This window comes from Cucurbita pepo, chromosome 8 (assembly GCF_057944985.1).
Source record: "Cucurbita pepo subsp. pepo isolate OVF chromosome 8, ASM5794498v1, whole genome shotgun sequence".
In the NCBI taxonomy this organism is placed as follows: Eukaryota; Viridiplantae; Streptophyta; class Magnoliopsida; order Cucurbitales; family Cucurbitaceae; genus Cucurbita; species Cucurbita pepo.
Window position 1 is genome coordinate 2,794,922 of NC_141805.1, and position 19,383 is coordinate 2,814,304.

The 19,383-nt window shown below is 36.0% G+C and overlaps 3 protein-coding genes and 1 pseudogene across 6 annotated transcripts; 2 read left to right on the forward strand and 2 right to left on the reverse strand.

The window, feature by feature from the left end:
* Nucleotides 1-1,219: 1,219 nt before the first annotated feature.
* LOC111799826 (3-hydroxyisobutyryl-CoA hydrolase 1) lies at nucleotides 1,220-8,539 on the reverse strand. 2 transcript variants are annotated; one of them, XM_023683303.2, is made up of 14 exons: nucleotides 8,372-8,539; nucleotides 7,928-8,008; nucleotides 7,488-7,556; nucleotides 6,711-6,774; nucleotides 5,927-6,006; nucleotides 5,746-5,829; nucleotides 5,142-5,226; nucleotides 4,291-4,376; nucleotides 3,770-3,891; nucleotides 3,335-3,395; nucleotides 3,072-3,170; nucleotides 2,273-2,374; nucleotides 1,708-1,749; nucleotides 1,220-1,583 (listed from the first exon to the last, which is right to left on the reverse strand). In XM_023683303.2, the coding sequence occupies exons 1-14, from the start codon at nucleotides 8,408-8,410 to the stop codon at nucleotides 1,446-1,448; spliced, it is 1,152 nt and encodes a 383-aa protein (XP_023539071.2). In that variant the 5' UTR covers nucleotides 8,411-8,539; the 3' UTR covers nucleotides 1,220-1,445. The 2 variants fall into 2 exon arrangements, with proteins under 2 accessions (XP_023539071.2, XP_023539070.2); XM_023683302.2 differs by having other exon boundaries at nucleotides 7,928-8,011.
* A 1,627-nt stretch (nucleotides 8,540-10,166) lies between these two features.
* Nucleotides 10,167-14,034, forward strand: LOC111800698 (transthyretin-like protein). Of its 2 annotated transcripts, none has more exons than XM_023684508.2 (6): nucleotides 10,167-10,410; nucleotides 10,498-10,583; nucleotides 11,307-11,364; nucleotides 11,539-11,640; nucleotides 12,051-12,207; nucleotides 13,230-14,034. In XM_023684508.2, exons 1-6 carry the CDS (start codon nucleotides 10,267-10,269, stop codon nucleotides 13,685-13,687), a joined length of 1,005 nt encoding a protein of 334 aa, XP_023540276.2. In that variant the 5' UTR covers nucleotides 10,167-10,266; the 3' UTR covers nucleotides 13,688-14,034. The 2 variants fall into 2 exon arrangements, with proteins under 2 accessions (XP_023540276.2, XP_023540278.2); XM_023684510.2 differs by having other exon boundaries at nucleotides 13,233-14,034.
* A 1,875-nt stretch (nucleotides 14,035-15,909) lies between these two features.
* On the forward strand, nucleotides 15,910-17,181 carry LOC111799624 (uncharacterized). Its single transcript, XM_023683043.2, has 2 exons — nucleotides 15,910-16,034; nucleotides 16,717-17,181. The coding sequence occupies exons 1-2, from the start codon at nucleotides 15,957-15,959 to the stop codon at nucleotides 16,996-16,998; spliced, it is 360 nt and encodes a 119-aa protein (XP_023538811.2). The 5' UTR covers nucleotides 15,910-15,956; the 3' UTR covers nucleotides 16,999-17,181.
* A 1,039-nt stretch (nucleotides 17,182-18,220) lies between these two features.
* Nucleotides 18,221-19,176, reverse strand: LOC111801107 (AT-hook motif nuclear-localized protein 23-like; annotated as a pseudogene). The gene is made up of 2 exons (XR_015422271.1): nucleotides 18,773-19,176; nucleotides 18,221-18,650 (listed from the first exon to the last, which is right to left on the reverse strand). The product of XR_015422271.1 is annotated as an AT-hook motif nuclear-localized protein 23-like (transcript).
* Between the last annotated feature and the right edge of the window lie 207 nt (nucleotides 19,177-19,383).

A 19,383-nucleotide genomic window follows, 5' to 3' on the forward strand; every position in this document is an offset into this window, starting at 1 on the left:
ATCTGAGTAATGTCTTTAGAACCAAATGGTGCAATCTGGGGCTCTATGCTTGGTGCTTAACGAGTATATAACAATATTGAGCTTGGGGAGGAAGCGGCTAAGATGCCTGCTAAAACTTGAACCAACAAATGATGGAGTTTACATTTTGCTCTCCAACATTTATGCAAGAAGGAAAGTGTGGAATGAAGTGAAAAAAGATTAGAGAATTGATGAATCAGACAGGAGTTCAGAAAACACCTGGTTGCAGTTCGATCGATAATGCCCCACATTCATTTCTGGCGGGAGATTATTCGTACCCAGAAACAACTGAAATATTTATGATGCTTAGACAAGTTAGAGAGAAGCTGAAGCTGGCAGGCTAAGTTGCAGATATCTCAGAAGTTTACTCAACTTTGATGATAATAAGAAGGAAGAATCGGTTTCTTAACATAGCGAAAAACTAGCTTTATGGCTTATTGAAATCTAAGTTAGGGGGAAGAATTGTTATCCTGAAGAACCTTAGTGTAATAGTCAAGCTCACCGCTAGCAAATATTGTCCTATTTGGACTTTTCCTTTCGGGCTTCCCCTCAAAGTTATTTAAAACGCGTCTGCTAGGGATAGGTTTCTATACCCTTGTAAAGAATACTTCGTTCTCCTCCCCAACCGATGTGAGATCTCATACTTAAGCTTGCTCAGATTGTCATACTACAATAAAGATTTACAAAAGGTAGATAACGGTGAGAGATCGAAACCGTTTCCACCATTTCAAAGATGGTTCCTGTTCTTGTAGGGATTATTGGTGAAACATGAATGGCTCTACAATATATGTATATATATATATATATATATATATATAAAGGATACATTGTAAGCATAAATTAGCTTGCTCACATTTCTTTTTAATTTTTCAGAGAGATACATGTGTGTTTAATACTACAAAAAAGCTAACTAAATCTCTCGATACTAGGTAATGAGGTTACACATAAATTAGGGAAGTCTAACTATTTTTCTTATTTAATGAGGTTACACAAATATCTCTAATAATCACACCGATGTAATTAAGGTCATTCCTTCAACGTAATAAAATTTCATTGATGTTTGAAGTTGAAAGGAATGTACAATCCATAATGCTCGGTAGAAAATTTAGAATACCTTTATCACAGCTTAAGCGGTATCTGTGGATGGATGATGTGATATTTCCCTCTCTCCTGCGTCAATAGAAAATAGGTTCACAAGAAATAACAAAGGACAATGTTATCATTTATAGCATGGTGTAAAATTGAAATTTTATTATGAATACATTATTTTACGTATGTTCATTGATTTTAGAATACATTAAATCAATTATTGATTCCTCATTGAGGAAGGCTTATTTCCAACAGTCTTACCCACCACCATGTATAGACATAAACAACTAGCAAAGTACTAATATATATTAACTGAGTAAGTTGCAAACTCATGGTAACTAGAGCTTTGAAGTGGCTGAAGCAGGCAAGTTGGGTCTTGCAGGGAGCTTTAGGTCTTCCCACTCTTCGTCTTCAATCCTAGAGAAGTACCTCTCAACCATTGCATCAGTGACAAGCCCCAGCTTTGAGGGTTCCCACTAAAGAAGAATATAAAAGATGAGATCAGATAAAGGTTGGATAAACTTTTAAGAATGTACATTCGAGAATCCCGAATAACAAGCAAGAGATTTCGAAGATGTAGATGTCTACACCCGCATATACCTTCGGGTTCCGATCTTTATCCAACAGTAAAGCTCTACAACCCTGCATTTAATGAAACGGCATCATGATCTCGAGTAGATAATAGAAATATAACAGCCTAAGTCCACCGCTAGCAGATATTGTCCTCTTTAGACTTTCCCTTCTAGGCTTCCCCTCAAGGTTTTTAAAACGTGTCTGCTAGGGAGAGGTTTCCACACCCTTATAAAGAATGTTTTGTTCTCCTCCCCAACCGAGGTGGGATCTCACAATCCACCCCCCTTCAGGGCTCAGCGTCCTCGCTGGCACACCACCTTGTGTCCACCCCCCTTCGTGGCTCAACCTCCTCGTTGACACATCGCTCGGTGTCTGGCTCTGATATCATTTATAACAAGCCCGAATCCACCGCCAGTAGATATTGTCCTTTTTAGGTTTTCCCTTCCGGGCTTTCCCTCAAGGTTTTTAAAACGCGTCTATTAGGGAGAGGTTTCCACACTCTTATAAAGAATGTTTCGTTCTCCTCCTCAACCTATGTGAGATCTCACAAAAAAATGTAAAAAATGTGGAGATAAAACAGTCAGTGGAAGACCTCAATGAAATCTTCGCTGACTTCCCCTCGCATGACATGACAGGCCATTCTATACTCACGAATGAGACACTGACCAGTATCTTGAAGTCTGCCTTCTCTTATCTGTCATTCCAGAAAAAGACCATAGTAAGTTCATTGATGGAAATTTCAAAATTTTGGTGGCAAGAAAGAGGAGAGAATGTTTTAGAGAATGAAAGGTCACAAGATATTTGGCAGTTAGTTCTTCTTATTGCTTTCTCTCGGAATGCTGTATCTAAATCATCTCAAAACTACTCAATGGATTTGTTGTTTGTCCCAATTTGAATGTTTTTTTTTTTTTTTTTTTTTTTGTACTCCCCCTTGGCATTTTGCCTTCAAGGATTTCCCTATCGTGCCCCATACATGTAGATCACTCTGATATTTTCTAGTTTTACCGAGGAGGCATAGACCTTGTTAGGAATTACGAATCTCCACAATGGTATGATATTGTCCACTTTGAGCATAAGCTCTCATGGGTTTGACTTGGGCTTCCCCAAAAGGCCTCATACCAATGGAGATGTATTCCTTACTTATAACCATGATCATTTCCTAAATAAGCCAATGTGGGACTCCCTCTCAACAATTCTCAATAGATGTAAGACTCTAAATGGTGTAATCAACCTAACAACCGCTTTCAACAAGAAAATGTGACAGCAGTTGCCCGCACATATGTGTTGAAGGAATCCCAATAACTAAGGCTGTCAATCATCAAAATTCATATCCTGTGCAGCAGTCCTTCAAAGAAAGAGACTGTTCGAAACTTGTTAGAATTGTTACACACCGATCTCAAAGAGATTTTAAGACTTGTTGGTGATGCCTTCTTCAAGTCTCGAATTGTTGAATTGATCCAATTATCTTTCTTTTTCAGGGCCTCCTCTTCCTACAAGAGCAAAGCATCAGATTACAATTGGTTAAATGAAACGATCCCTCCAATAACCATGCTCATGCAATATCCAAAGAACTACAAGAAAAATAAGAAAATGCGAGTCAAATTATAAAGAACACAAGCGGCAAGAAGATGTTGTGTTCTCCACATCAGCTTACAAGAGCAGCCAAAATGTCTTCTACTGTTCTTCGGGAGAAGCACTTATCAATAACATCCAACCTGTTACAACACGGAAGTTCACTGCGTTTGAGAACCACATTTTCTTTAAAATTGAACTTCTAAATCTGTCAAATTTAACAAGTTGGAAAGATGAAGATGTATTACAATAATAGTGTGAAGGGATTGATTACTTTTAGGTGGATGGTAGTTTTGAAAAAGTTGGGAATAAAATGTTCTTTTGAAATTTATACAAATACAAAATTTTAACTAGGAAGAGCTCAATAGGACATTACTCAGCTCAAAAGGATTTTGATAGGAAACACTATAAATATAAATATTCAAAGTGATAAAATCATTGCCTAGAATTTTTGCATTAAGAAAATTTGGTATTAGCGCTCAAGGAAAAAAACAATAAATCAAAGATGGAGTCACACCGGTTATAAGCACTTTGCTCGTGAAGAATTGGTGTCTGGGAGAACTTATCAATAATTGCAGAGATGATGCTTGGTTGACTTGTATCTGCTCTGCATAGTGCTTCCTCTAATTGCGACAATCTCTGGTCATTGATTGGAGCAACAAAAAGGAAGAGGAAGTTATTCTCTCTTAAATAAAGTACTAGATGCTCGAGATTAAGAGAAAACACCTGAGATGTAGGTACTGAGGAACACATCCCACGTACATAATATGGTATAAATCAAACAAAACATGGTATAACTGAAAATTATTATCTCCAAGCAATCAACCATTTTTATCTTTGAAATAACCAAGGGTATCAAATGTCTGATATATACCTAAACTAATGCTAGGAAACAACCACCTTATAATCTATGACGTGTTGTCAAAAAACCTATACAATATTATAACTTCTTGAAACAGTTCTTCACCTAAATAGGGGATATCTTTCTTTTTTGCTGCTAAACATTTGAGCATCATAGAAATTTAGGAGTTAGTATACCTCTGAAGGGACAAAGTGAGTAGCAAGGCCACATGCAAGCATTTCAGCACCATCCAACCTGGCACCTGTTAGGCCAACATATTCGCCTGCAAAAGTTTTAGCAAAAGAATAAGACATAATAAATAGAGTACCTCCAAGCACAAGGAATTTTCGCTACATTAACCATCAGATGGAAAATATTTTAGGGTAGGGTGGAGAATTGGAAATGCTCTTAGCCAAGATAAAGTCTGTTCATTTCCTCTATATTCCAGCTGGTTCGAGCAACATAAGAAATCATCCCTAAAAATCAAGCATTCAATTAAACCAGTGAACTACAATTGTCATTCTCTATACTGAAATCAAATGGAGTTAGAAAAGGTAATAGCGAGGGCGAATAATGATTTCTTCTCTACACCATAATTGAAATGGAAAAATGGTTGAAAGAACAAGAGAAGCCACTGCGGTCTCTGACTGGAACCAGGGAACAAGTTGAATTTGGATATTGAGGCAACTTAACTGATGCCTCTTTCGAGGTTAATGATCAATTTGTACTTGCCAGTGGAACCTATCCCTTTCATTCTCTCCTCACTTCAACTTCAAGTTAACAAAGAAATACTTCATTGCTGGATCATTCTGTACCTAGCTATAACCAAAATGAATCTCAAGAGGAAAGTGGGGACACAAATGCAACTTGGTTCAACTTGACTAAGCCACGAGCTCATCTAAGGAGGACGCTAGATTTGTTTGGTCAGTAAGTAAAATTATCCATAGTGTATGCTTTGATGTGCATGTCCACTAAGGCTCAGTATTAAAAAATACATACACTTACACACTGGAAAAAGGAGTGTCTAGGTTAGGATAACTAGTAATACCAAAAAATCCCCGGAGTCTTGGCAAGTAATAAGAAGCACCAACATCTGGGAAGTGTCCTAAAGAAGTTTCGGGCATTGCAAAAATCTGCAAAAGGTAAGTTGCCATATTAATGTATTCCCTTTTTCCTAATGAGATTGAAGAATGGAAGAAACAGAAACAAACTCCACCTACAGTATATAAGTACCAGATTAGAATGATATTTCGACATCCTTAAATTTCTAAATCTACACAATTAAAAAAAAAAAAAACAAAACCTCTCTTCCAAGCATTCTACACAACTTCAAAAGCTCTACTTTTTGTCCCTACCAATAAATTCTTTAAAGAGCTAAATTAGCAACTCTTTAGAAAAGAAAGAGAGAAAAAGAACACTCTTTTTGCAGCTTACTTACTAAATATTATTCCAATGAAGAAGCAAGTAAAATATTTTAGGAAAGCCAAAAATTGAAGATATTATCCATGTTCTAAATTTCGCTACTTAAAAGATAAATAAAAATGAGGGTGAAGAATAACCTACTTCAAAATTCTAAATTTAAACTGTAAAAGGTGGGCACTAGATCAATAATTCAAGGACCAAAAGTTCAGAGCTTCAGTTAGATAATATACCGATTTCTCTGTTGCAACACGGAATCTACCATGTATTGAAACACCGGCTCCTCCTCCCATGACAATACCATTCAGAAGAGAAACCTTGAAAAATATTCAAGCAATCAATGGAAGTTAAACATAATATCAAGTAAAAGTCATTATAGACTAAAACGACCAGAACTTCAGCAACCAAAGTTACCTGTGGCTTACTGAAAGTTGCCAACAAATAATTTAAGGTGTATTGTTTCTGGAAGAAGTGAGCACCTTTCCTCCATTCACCTAACTCACAGAAACCAGGATTATGATTAGCTAAATATAAATGCTGTTGTGTATTATCAAGTTATGTAACAACCTAGATCTACTGCTAGCAGATATTGTCCTCTTTGGGCTTTCCCTTTCAGGCTTCCCCTCAAGGCTTTAAAACGCGTCTGCTAGGGGAAGGTTTCCACACCCTTATAAAGGGTGATTTGTTCTCCTCCCCAACCAATGTGGGACATCACAATCCACCCCCCTTCGGGGCCCAGCGTCCTCGCTGGCACTCGTTCCTTTATCCAATCGATGTGGGACTGCCCCCAAATCCACCCCCTTTGGGGCCCAGCATCCTTATTGGCACACCGCCTCGTGTCTACCCCCCTTCGGGGAACAGCGAGAAGGCCGGCACATCGTACGGTGACTGGCTCTGATACCATTTGTAACAACCCAAATCCACCGCTAGTAGATATTGTCCTCTTTGGGCTTTCCCTTTCGGGCTTCCCCTCAAGGCTTTAAAACGCGTCTGCTAGGGGAAGGTTTCCACACCCTTATAAAGGGTGATTTGTTCTCCTCCCCAACCAATGTGGGACATCACAAGTTAACTTCTGCACAGCTATCCTAGACTAGATGACAGACATGTAAAAAAAAAATGTAAAATCCTCTGTCTCAAGCATCCATTAGGTGCTCGGGATTAATTGACGCTGTGGATTGTGCAGTAAAGAGAAACTTACTCTCTTTAATGGCATGAGCCACAGCCGATACATCACCCCCAGCACAAAATGCTCTTCCTTTACCCTAATAATTCACAAATTATTTATTATCAGTAAATACACTGAGAATCATAAGAAGAGGGAAACGGTTAAATATAACTGCGACCAAATGCTTCATAGAAAACAGAACAAATGATCATGCCCTTCATATTGTCATTTACATCAGTAGCCTTCATTATACTGTGTAATAAACAGCATTTTCTAGTATTAATTGATCATTCTACGGACTATCATAATAAACCAACTCATCAACTAGAATATAATTCATCAAATCATCATTCTCATTCTTACCTACAAAGGTGGGATGCAAAGAAACCCAAAGAAAACCAACAAGGATAATGATAACGAGGGAAATCTTCATTTTAGACTGTTTTTGTGACCGAATTTGCATGCTGTGTGGGATAATTACTTGGTTTTGATAAAATATGAAGATCCCACTTGTTTGAATTTAGTATTGAAATGGATAAGATAAGAACTTTACACAGCTAAGTACGAAATTAAAAAATAAATAACGCTCTTGTCTTCCGAAAAATTCATGGTTGCATGGTTAGTTAAGGTTTAGAACATGGCATGGACAGGATCCCTTTGTAAGTGTCATGCTTTCGCCTCCAATATTTTCCATTAAGGTAATTGAACAATTCCATTTGAACAAGATAACGATGGAAGCAGTAGGTGAACAATAAGATAAAATGGACATGACAGCAATATATAAAAATTGTTGATGGAGAAGTTAAATACCTTGACAACCACAAGTTTCACACTGGGCTCTGTCTCATAGGAAGAAAAGAGTTCCAATAGCCGAGAAACCTGGATTGAATAATAAAAGAAAAACACTAAACAGAGCGTTTATCTAGTTTCTCAGTTATGAACACTCCCATTGCTTTGTCGATTCTACCCAAATCTTGGAGATAGAACTTTAAACCACGAGGCATCAGGCTTGTCAAAACTCACATTGGGACACATAATGCTTGTAAATAACAAGATACAGAGTTCTTGAGCCCAAGAATTAGGTACTTATGGAATATAATTTGTTAACCAGCAAGGACCAGATAGTCCAATTATTGCTAATCCATGACTGAAGTAACAAATAGACCGACAATTTTCTCGAACTTAGATAAAATTAACGTCAATAGAAAATCACGAGACTACGCTTAAAGTGGAGATATCGCAAGCCTCACCATTGTGAATGAGATAGCATTTAACTGCTTAGGTCTGTTTAAAGTCAATATCCTCGCAAACCGCTTCTCTTCCACTAAAACCTGCTGCAAAGAAATTAACATCTGAAAAATGTATGATCATCAACATCTCCATAGAAAACAACTAAGCTAATAAGCACCATATTTTGTACGACGATTCTAAATTCTCAGAAAATTTTCAGTGTCTATAGCCTCCTTTACTTAAAAGTTACAGCAAACGAACAAACATAAACGACAAACGTCAAAAGAGCTTCAATGTGATAACGGATTATCCGTCAGATTCGTGAGAAAACTCGATCACTTAAAAGCTAATGAAATTACAAATCCTAGCCGAGTTCGACATGGATTTCAATAGCTTCAGAAAAACGGCCATTGTTCAATCTGTACAAGCACGATAAATAGAGATGAAGAGAGCGAGAGAGAGACCTGATCTTCATCAATTCCGGTAGAATTCCAGGACGCCATTGCTCGCAGATGCTACCTCTGGTTCAACAAAATGAAATAGGAAAGAGATGAGTGTGGAAGCTAAATAGCTAACGATTCAGTTTGCCGCCATTCTTCCAAGCGAGGATTATGGCTGCATGTTATAGAAATTCTTCCACATTTTTTTTAATTATTTAAATGGATCATATTATATCTCAAATATAAATTGCATTAATAATTAAATTATCATAGTCCCCACACATCACTAAAACCTACTATAAAAATTAAATATTTTTAATTCTTTGGTGAGTTAGGTTGAATTAAATATGTTCATACAGGTCGAGTTTGGTCAAGTTGTCCCAACGAGAACAAAGTTAAAATCCAACCTAACTCGAATGAAATTTAAAAACAAAATCTAACCCTCATGGTTCGTGTTTGTTCGAGTCATTGAGTCATATGAACGATCCCACATCGGTTGGAGAGAGGATAAATCATTTCTTACAAGGGCCTGAAAACCTCTCCCATTTGGATGAGTTTTTTAAATTGTGAAGGTGATGTTAATACGTAACGCGCCAAAGCAGACAATATCAGTTAGCGGTAGGCTTGGGTTGTTACAAATAGTATCAAAGCAGACATTAATCGGTGTGCCAACGAAAACGTTAGACCTTCCTAGGAGGTGGATTGTGAGATCCCAAACCGTGAGGTTGACGACGATACGTAACGAACCAAAGCGGTGGACTTGAACTTTTACACAACCTAAGCTAATAAATAATAGTAATCTTTTGAAAAAAAAAAATTATAATTTTTTTTTCCAATTCTCACTGTAATTTTAAGATCACGTTTAAATATACTCTTAGTTCAAAAATACGACAAACGAGAATGTGAGCATTTGACCAATTGGTTAAGAATATTATGTTCGATTAAGCCGAGAGGTTAGGTTGATTTTGAACGTATTAAACTATATATATATATAATTAATTAATTAATTACTTAAATGAAATAATTTATAATCAATCAATTTATTTATATTTATTGAAATTAATTACTCATAAATTAAATATTAATTATGATTTTTTAAATAATAAATTAATATTTAAAGTATTTTTTTGACTTTTTTTAATAGTTTATTAAAATTATATAAAATTTATAAGATTCAATATCTTGTATTTATATGATCTACTATCATGAGGAAAATATTGACATAGGTTTATTTTATCTATATTTAATTATAATTGATACGATATTAATATAATTATTGTACTAATTATTTACCCTTAAAATTTATATACTTTTATTAAATTCTTTTATTTAAAAATAATTATCTATTACTAAATAAATTTAAAAAAAAAAAAACCTAAAATTTAAGGCATATTTTTACCTAATAAAAATAAGTTAACCTAAATCAATTAATGTAATAAAATAGTTAAAAACTTATTTAAAATCAATTAATGTAATAAAATAGTTGGAAAGTAACTGTGGATCAAACATTTATTTATTTACATGAAATTATAATAAAAAAATTATATTTGATTTTTTTTTTTTGTCAAATAACTAATAATGTTTGAATTTCGTTATTATAATTTAATAAAACCTCTAACATTTAAAACTATAGTTAGACGTTTTATCTAACTATAAAAATAAAATTTTAAATTTTAAAATAATATGGATATTTTATTATTATTATTATTATTATTTAAAATTAATAGGGACATTTTGTAATTTAATTTTTTTTTTTAATAATTTAACATTTTGAGTTTTTTTATCCAAAATGGACAAAATCAACCCGATCGCCAGCGCAGCAGCAGAGCGAGGCGCAGTGACCCGGCTGCAGAGAGAGAGAGAGAGAGAGAGAGAGAGAGAGAGAAGTAACGGGGGATCACCGATCGGTGGCAGTAACGATGGCGGCGAGTTATGATTTTGGAGAGGAAGAGTTTCAGGCATGTTGTGGAAGCTCCAAATTCGCCAGAGAAATGGTTTCCGTTTCCCCTTTTTTCTCCTTGGAACAAGCTGTAGATGCAGCTAGACGCATCTGGTTTAATCAGGTCTTCGTTTCTTTTACCTTCTTTAATTTCTTTGTATCATTGATTTTCAGTGACCAGAGGCTGAAATTTGATGTTCGTTTTTGAAAGGTCGATGTGAATGGTTGGCTGGAAGCATTCTCTGCTCATCCACAGATTGGTCAAGCCTCCAAATCATCCAATCAGACGAGTGCTCAGTTAAGATCCTTTCGATGATAGATTCTTACTTCTCTTTTTTCGTCAAAATTGAATTGATTCAATCACTTTTAAGTTCTGGTCGCATATAGTTATTTGAACAGAACTAGGAATAAATTATATTCTATCAATCGCTTTACAGTGGATGCAATTGAATTCTGGAACGTAAAACTTGATTTTAAGGTATCCAAACAGAACTTGGTTTTAATTTTATGATTTTCTTCTATTTGTTGGCTTCTAGTTTTGTGTTTATCAATGTATTTCCAGATGATATTTGAACTGTCCGACTCTACAGTGTGTTTCATTGTTATCTACACCACATTCGCTTAGAACTCCTACGCGTTAATTTTGATTTATTTTATTTTTTCACTTTTAATCTCTCCATTGTTCTAACTGTAGTACTAAATAGCATTGACTGCGATGATCTTCACCGATTTGTCAGTTCTCAGGTTGTTTCGAAAGACTGATTTCATTTTCTTTTGTTATGTGTGAATTGTGATCGACTCATCCGAGGATAAAACGTGATCATATTTATCTGTAATTATATAGATAACTGAAAGTTAGCGATAAAAAGGAACTGGTAGACTTTCACGCGCCCTCTTCATTATAGGTTTCATTACTTGTCGATTCGTACTTGCCAATTTCGATAGCATTGCCTCATATAACTTTGTATGTTCTTGCAACTTGTATGCTTGAATTGAAATTTTAAATGAATTTTGTCATAGATGGAGTAAGGGAGAGCAGTCAACTGCACTGGCAACTGCTACTGGTTCTAGCTTGCAGGTTAGTATCTGGGGTTTGTTTTAATAGTATTAAAGTTCCTAATATCGTTCAAAATCGATTTTAACGAGCACAAAGGCTCTTTTGGGGGTGGGGTCTAGGGAGGAGCGAAGGGGGACGGGTTTGTGGGTGGTGATTTACTGTTAATGACTTCCAAGGTGTTGATGGCCTTTGCAGGAGCTAGCTGAATGGAATATTCAGTACCAGAAAAAGTTTGGATTTATATTTCTTATTTGTGCATCTGGAAGGAGCACGGACGAAATACTTGCAGAATTAAAGGTAGATCCTGATCTTTTCTAAAATAGCTTTCTATATAGTGATCATGCGAACCATTACGCGAACCATTATGTGAAGATGTTCAGATAGAGGATTACCATATTTTTTGGTTTTTGTTCTATCATTGGCATATGTTTTCTTCAAAGTTGAGTGCAAATTTCGATACGATAGAAACCTTTATCGTCCTTATCGAGAGCTTCTATACTTTATTGAAACCTAACTCATCGATGAGAAGCTGCATCATATTGAATTGCTATGTTGGTTACTTCTGCTTATGATTTATTTGTGAGCCATTGCTTAGAAATCAACTAACTGGTTTTGTTGTTGATTTGTTCTAAAACCCCACAAAACCCCCTTCAACTAGTCAAATATGTTGTCTTCATCTGAGTTATGAGCAATTTTGCCTGTTGCAGAAACGGTATTCAAATAGACCCATAGTTGAATTTGAGATTGCTGCTCAAGAGCAAATGAAAATAACAGAACTGCGTCTTGCAAAGCTTTTCTCGACGAAACAAAACGTCTCTTCAACAAAGGAGAGCTATCCTCCTGCTTTTGCACGAAAAGTAGAAGGTAATCTTAGTTATGAATATGACAAAAGAACTTGCAAAGAGTAATTTATCTGTTTCGTATTATTATGTGCATATCTTCATGGAAATTCATCTCAAACTTTCACGCTTGCGCTTATATCTATTCTCATTGAACAGTAAATTTATTGGTGTTAGACGAACATGACTCTCCACAATGGTATGATATTGTCCACATAGAGCTTTGCTTTGGACTTCCCTAAAAGGCCTCAAATCAATGGAGATAGTATTCTTTGATTATAAACCCATGATCATTACCTAAATTAGCCGGATGTGGGACTTTCATCCAACACCTCCCCTCGAACAAAGTACGCCTCCCCTTCATCGAGCTCCTTTTTCTTTTGGAGTCTTAGTCATTTTTTACTATGCCTTTGAGGCGGGAGGCTTGTCTCCTTTTTCTTTTGGAGTCCTTTATTCGACATTTGAGGATTCTATTGACATGGCTAAGTTTAAGGCATGGCTCTGATACCACGTTAGACGAACACGACTCTCCACAATAGTATGATATTGTCCACTTTGAGAATAAACTCTCATGGCTTTGCTTTGGGCTTCCCGAAAGGCCTCAAACCAATGGAGATAGTATTTTTTTTATTATAAACCCATGATCATTCCCTAAATTAGCCGGATGTGTGACTTTCATCCAACAATCGGCGAAATATAATGTTAAACATAAATTAGTTTTCTTGCATAATTTTATATTAAGAGTGCATAAGGCAAAGAGATGAATGGATTATGAACACAGCTTCTCTAAAAATGAATGCTAAAACTAACACATTCTTCTATGAGGAAATTTTTTTTTCTTGCTAGTAAGAACTATTGATATTAAACTTCTTAATTCTTTGCATTCCAAGAATCAACTGTTCATCTTGATCTTTTTAAGTGGTTTACTTTAACTGGACCAATTTCAACTGCTAAGCTAGATGGATGAATATGGCATAATCCTTTTTGTAATAGATTGATTGAGATGTCCTAGTAACAATTTCTCTTTTGTTCATCTTCAAACTCTAGAAGATCGTGTGAGCATTATCGGAGGGCATCTAAGTACTGCGTCTGGAGCTTCAACTGGAAAAACGTTACAAACTTTAACTCGAACTCGACCACCAATTACAACCCACGTGTTGGATGTTGCACGAGGATCTCCAGCTGCAGGTATTGACGTTCGTTTGGAAAGGTGGATAGGTACTCAACCACGCCCCTTATTCGGTGAGGTCGATGTTGGTGGCTGGGCACTCGAAGGGTCTTCAGCAACAGATAAAGATGGCAGAAGTGGCCAATTGTTGAGCATGGTTGAAGCTATAAACCCAGGAATATACAGAATAAGCTTCAACACAGGTAAGTATTTCCCAGCTGGGTTCTTCCCGTACGTTTCTATCGTGTTCGAAATCAGGGAATCCCAGAAGCTGGAACACTTCCATGTCCCTCTCCTGCTTTCACCATTCTCATTTTCCACCTATCGTGGAAGCTAGTAGTTCACTGTTCATATGACTGCATTTCTGTCATGCATCTTGATGTCCTTCGGATTCTGGCAAGGGTTGAATAAAGCAACGTCGACCGATACTAAACGATGTTGAATGTATCGAATGCTGTATTACATGGAAAAACACCGCAAATTACCTCATAAATATGAAGAGATCGTCGACAGGAACCCGAACTTAAATCTATCTATAGTGTATAAAACTCGTAGCAGTTTCAGTTTTTGATTAAAAGATGGTCCTTGGTTGGAAAAATGTCTGTTAATTCTGTCTGTAAATTTCATAAAACCAAACTGATTGCCTAATAATTTGGAGCTTTGCTAGAAGGGTTTGCCAATCTAGAGTTCGTCTCCTATTTTATTTTTCTATTTTTATATGTATTTATATACTTTGAAAGAATGATTATTAAAATTTTAATGGATAATTTTTATTTTTAAATATATTTTTTATTAAAAAATGTAAAACAACAAGCAAAAATGTAATACAATTTTTTTTCTGCTCGGGTAGATCCTTGTTGGATGAAAGTCTCACCTTAGTTAATTTAGGGAATCAAGGAATAGTTTGGTTTGTGCTCAAAATATTTCAAATAAAAAAAAAAAACCAAACTTCTTATATCACACAAAAGTAACTTTTTGTATCACAGAAAATACAATGAGACCATCATGTGTGTGAAAAGCAAAGGTCCTGAAACGGAGATAACTAGCTTCATTTATACGATCGGATTATATTTTTTTGATACACTGTTGTCAATATGAATGTGAGAATAGTGAAAACCGACTACAATGGAGAAAACATAAGAATTATAAATGAATAAAAACCACATGGAAATAACAATTTGAATTGAATAAATATATTTAGACAATATCATTGTGGAGATCAGTGATTCTTACCCTGCTATCATGCCCTAAACTTAGTCATCTTAATAGAATCCTCAAATGTCGAACAAAGTATTGTGAGCAAGGCATAGTAAAAAATGACTAAGACTCCAAAAGAAAAATGAGTCAAGCCTCATCAAGGGTAGGTGTACTTTGTTCGAGGGGAGGTGTAGGATGAAAGTCTCACGTCGGCTAATTTAGAGAATGATCATGGGTTTATAATCAAGGAAAATACTTTCTCCATTGGTTTGAGGCATTTTAGGAAGCCCAAAGCAAAGTCACGAGAGCTTATACTCAAAGTAGACAATATCATACCAAGATCCGTGATTCCTAACTGCAATGCCCTATGCAAAGAAAGATTTGCTCCTGAACCTACTTACTCCTACTAATGAGAAATCACTCCTCTCCTCTCCTTTACTGTCTTGCCGCGCCTCTTCGAGTTCTCGTATCTTCGCCTCTTCGCCCGTAAGGTCAATTCATCAGCTAATATATTTCCGAAAAGTAAAAAACAAAGTGATAAGGGGGTTTTGTTCAATCTTCTAAGATGTGCTAATGGGTGGTAAAAGGGATGGTGTATCGATCAGTGGAGATTCTATACCAAACAAATTCCGCTTTTACTGATCGAGATGAGATTTACGTGCTATGGGCCTTGAGCGGGAGGAATAAAGCAGACAGACGTTCAGGTTTGAGGTTGAGTCTTTCAACAATTCTCTTTTCTTTTCTGTAAAGTGAAGGTCAGAGAGTATAAGGTTCACGGGAATTAATCTTTCTTTCATTTGGTTGAAATAGCTTTACTTGAAAGAGTGAAAGAAGGGAATATCGTCAAAGAAAAGGTGAAGGCTCAGCTTTCAAAGCAGCAGCTAATTCTGTATGAGGAAACTATGTTCTCTTTCTTTGTTTCAATCAGACTGTTCGGATTAGAAGAAGAAGCTGGGCCGAATGAATCGGAATCGGGGTGTTTTCTTTTAGAAAATAAAACTCATATGATTATAAACGGGATCTAAAGACTGCCATTCAATATTCATATATATATATATATATATATATATATATATATATATATATATATATATATATATATATTAAAAAAAAAAAACTATTTTCTAGTATTTAAAAAAAAAAAAAAAAAAAAAAAAAAAAAAAAAACCAGGTTTTCACTTGAGAGTAGGACAAATGAAATTAGGAAGACCACAAATTTGAGGGTATTAAATAAGTGGGCTTCAATTGAACCACAAATTCTTTCCTAAAATTCATGCTTATTCTACAATTGTCCATATAAAAACCATGCAAATAAACTATAAATATCACCAAAACTTAGGTTTAATCATTAACATTCAAAGAAACTAGCTTCCATTTTTTTTACTCCAAAAAAAAAAAAATTTTAAAAAATGCAAGCCGTCAAGGAAAAACTCCACGACATGAGCGTCCTGCGCAAAGCCAAGGCCGAGGCAAAGGCCGAAGAGAAGGTAAACACGTAAATCCGTTCATGTTCGTATCGCATTTGAAAATGAGTTGACAGTTTTTCACCATTAAGAAAGAAACGACCTAAGTAATTTTTTATAATTGTGATTGATATTAGGAGACTAGGTAGGTTTCGAATCTCTATCCGTTGCGGTTCGGCTCATTGAATACTTTTTTTCCTCATCTAACTCTTCGCAATCGATCACTAGCTTAATGTGAGATTACAGATCAATTGGAGTGGAGAACGAAACATTATTTATAAGGGTATGGAAACTTCTCACTAGTATAAGCATTTGAAAAACTGTGATGATACGTAACGGGCCAAAGCGGACAATATTTGCTAGTGGTGGACTTGGACTGTTACAAATGGTATCAGAGCCAGACACCGAGCAATATACCAATGAAAACGTTGAGGGATTGTGAGATCTCATATCAGTTGGAGTGGAGAACGAAACATGAATTACAAATAATTACGTTTAGCTCAGCTCAAACTACTCGGTTTCACACTCTTTAGCTCAAATCTAAGAAATGTTTAAAAAAAGCCGAAATTTGACATAGAAACGAGACGTTTTATTAAGAAAAAATGAAACTCGTGATATAAAAACCGTGTACGATTTTGAAAAACGAGAAATAGACGGTGAAATCGAGACGAAAATTTAGGGTTTATATGAAATGGTTGAATTGTAGGTTGAGAAGGAGCTAGCAAAGGCAAGAGTGGAGGTGGCTCATGAGGTAAGACTAGCAAAAGAGGCTGAAGCTGAAATGGATCTTCATGTGGCTAGAGCTGGAATGATCGCTGAGAATGAAATGGCCATGTATGCTAATAATCCTCCCACTTCCTTTGTACCTTCCGACGCCGCCGCCGCCGCCGCCGCCGCCAACATTTCCATGGCTTCCGGCTTGACTATGGACGGAACCCCCTGCACCATCTACATGGCCGGAACTCCTGCCTCTAAGAAGTTACTGTAGTTAAATTTTCTTACTCTCAAAAACTAATAATTTTTATTATTTACTGTTTTGTTTCATTTGTTTTTCCTTCAAAGTTTTACCACATCTTGGGATGTCGTGTAATATTATATACAAATTCAAAATATCACAGTAATTATTCAAAGTTTATTTACGATTTCTTTAAATAAATAAAAGTATTCCTTATTTCGAGTCTCATTTTATCAGACAGAGTTCAAAAATGTCAAATCTTTGATAATTCCATCATACATGAACTCTTTCTAGTTGCTCTGGAACAATTAGGAGATTCTCTAGAAGAAATATGGGGTTCTGCTTCTTGTGGCAACATGCTATGGGGTGGCGGTCCCGCTTATGGGGTCAAATCAATACGTTCGAAGAAGAGAGATTAGAATATCAATCTCAATCCCATGCGGTAAGATAAAGAGAAGCTTTGAGAGTAACTCTACCTGCATTGGACTTCTTTCACTCTTTTCGTCTCCCGTAAACAAATGAGTTGTCTGCCTTGCTTGGCCCTTCCTTCCTCTAAGGGGTTATTGTGTAACAACTGCATAAGGATGTTCGAGCGTCTTCGCTCCTGAACCTCTCCCTTCATTCAAATCAAGGAAAAGAGCAGAGATCTTTCTTCCTTTAGCGGTTGAGAAAGAACAGACAAACCAATACCTGAACGTAGTCCAACCTTCAGTCCTTCTGATTCCGAGAAGGAACTACTTCTTTCAATCCCTGCGGCCCGACACTACTTCTCAAAACCACGCTAGCTGTTCAGCTTCTAGAACTACGCTAAATAGAAGGGAAAGCCTGGGAGATAGGATACTGACTAGCTCGTCATGCTCAACAAAGCCAAAAAACAATCGTAAAGCCAATTGATTTCAGGCATATATATATATATTTATATTTATATTTATTTATTTATTTATGAAATAGGTCGATTTATTATGCTTTTTTAAAGATTTTTTTAATAAAAATTATATTGAAAAATAAAAGAATAATTTTTTTGGAGATATAAAAACTAAAAATGATTACCTAAACATGTTTTCTCTTCTAAGTTATTAAAATGAAATTCTATTTTTTCTTTTAGGAATTATATAAATTTAAAAATCAAATATTTATTACAAAATTTAAATATTATTAATTTTTAAACATGTATATTTACGCGTTAATAACTAAAATATCAAATTAATATTATTAATTTCCATAGAGTTAAATTATTTAACTAAAATTTTCCAATCTCTAATGATCTTTAAACCACAAATGTCAATTTAGCATTAATCCAAACCATTATTATATCAATTTCCCTAACCTTTTTTTCCCCAATAAGATGCTCTCCCACCGGAGTTTCCACCGCCCCATCCGTCCACCGGCAGCTGTTCTTCATTCCCCGACATGTTCAACGGCATATTCAAGAACGGCAACCCACCCGACGGGTCCCTGCCGCCGCCGCCGCCGCCACCTCCACCGTCGTCAACGGCAGCCTCTCATAACTAACATTGGTAAACGACGAAGCGATGACAATCACCGGTCCGTACGCAATCAGAGAGCCAACAACCTTCCCTCCGATAACCTGCCCTTGCCCTCCGGCGAGAAAGATACTCAAACTCGTCGCCCCCGGCGGAGCAGGCGGCGGCAAAAACAAACCCCACAAAGATAATATCTCAAACCTGCAATTATAGATCAAATTTAATGAAATTCAATTAACATAATTTGTAATAAATTAAAAAAATTAAAATTAAAATTAAAATTAACCTAATCATTAATTTATAAAATTTTGAGTTTAACAAACCTGTCATAGAGTGTGATAACGGCGCTACCGGTCGCAGGTTGCCGCAAGTTAACATTAGTGACGGTGCCAGTACCGCTCAGGATACAGATGCCACGTTGGCATTTCCGAGCATACGTGGCGATCGAGTCAAACACATTGCAACCAGTGTTGACGTTCAGGACGTGGGCTTGAAGGGTGTCAACGCTTTCTCTGGTAATAATAACCGGTGGCTTCGGTTTATTTTTCGAACCGGGCGGTCGGCCTCTCGGGCGGCGGCCCATAATATCTCCACCGGAGTTGGGTTGTTGAGAGTTGTTGTGGTCTTCATCGCCGTCGTGGAACTGGCCGTAACCTTCGTCGGCATCCAGCCGCCGCTGCAGGTGGTTAACAAAGTGAGAAGCAAAGCCCAAGTCTAAGCCAGCCATGAAGAGATTAAAAATAATAATAATAATAATAATAATAATAATAAATATAGGAGAAATATATATATATATATATAATATAATGTATGGGAATGGTAGCTTAGGTTGTCTTAAAAGTGATTAGACCCATAAGTGCTTTTTCTTAATATTCTTTTTTTAAAAAATTATAATATAAATCCATTATGACAATGAAGGGATAATTTCTTTAAA

Bases quoted from the DNA above. Each gene is read 5' to 3' on its own strand.
- LOC111800698 (XM_023684508.2), top strand. From the start codon at position 10,267: ATGGCGGCGAGTTATGATTTTGGAGAGGAAGAGTTTCAGGCATGTTGT. The intron at 10,584-11,306 runs GTTAAGATCCTT...ATTTTGTCATAG, and splicing joins TCCAATCAGACGAGTGCTCA to ATGGAGTAAGGGAGAGCAGT. The intron at 11,641-12,050 runs GTAGATCCTGAT...TGCCTGTTGCAG, and splicing joins AAATACTTGCAGAATTAAAG to AAACGGTATTCAAATAGACC.
- LOC111799624 (XM_023683043.2), top strand. From the start codon at position 15,957: ATGCAAGCCGTCAAGGAAAAACTCCACGACATGAGCGTCCTGCGCAAA. The intron at 16,035-16,716 runs GTAAACACGTAA...GTTGAATTGTAG, and splicing joins AGGCAAAGGCCGAAGAGAAG to GTTGAGAAGGAGCTAGCAAA.
- LOC111799826 (XM_023683302.2), bottom strand. From the start codon at position 8,410: ATGGCGTCCTGGAATTCTACCGGAATTGATGAAGATCAG. The intron at 1,750-2,272 runs GTCTTCCACTGA...CATTAAATGCAG, and splicing joins TCAGCGAAGATTTCATTGAG to GGTTGTAGAGCTTTACTGTT. The intron at 1,584-1,707 runs GTATATGCGGGT...ATTCTTCTTTAG, and splicing joins ATAAAGATCGGAACCCGAAG to TGGGAACCCTCAAAGCTGGG.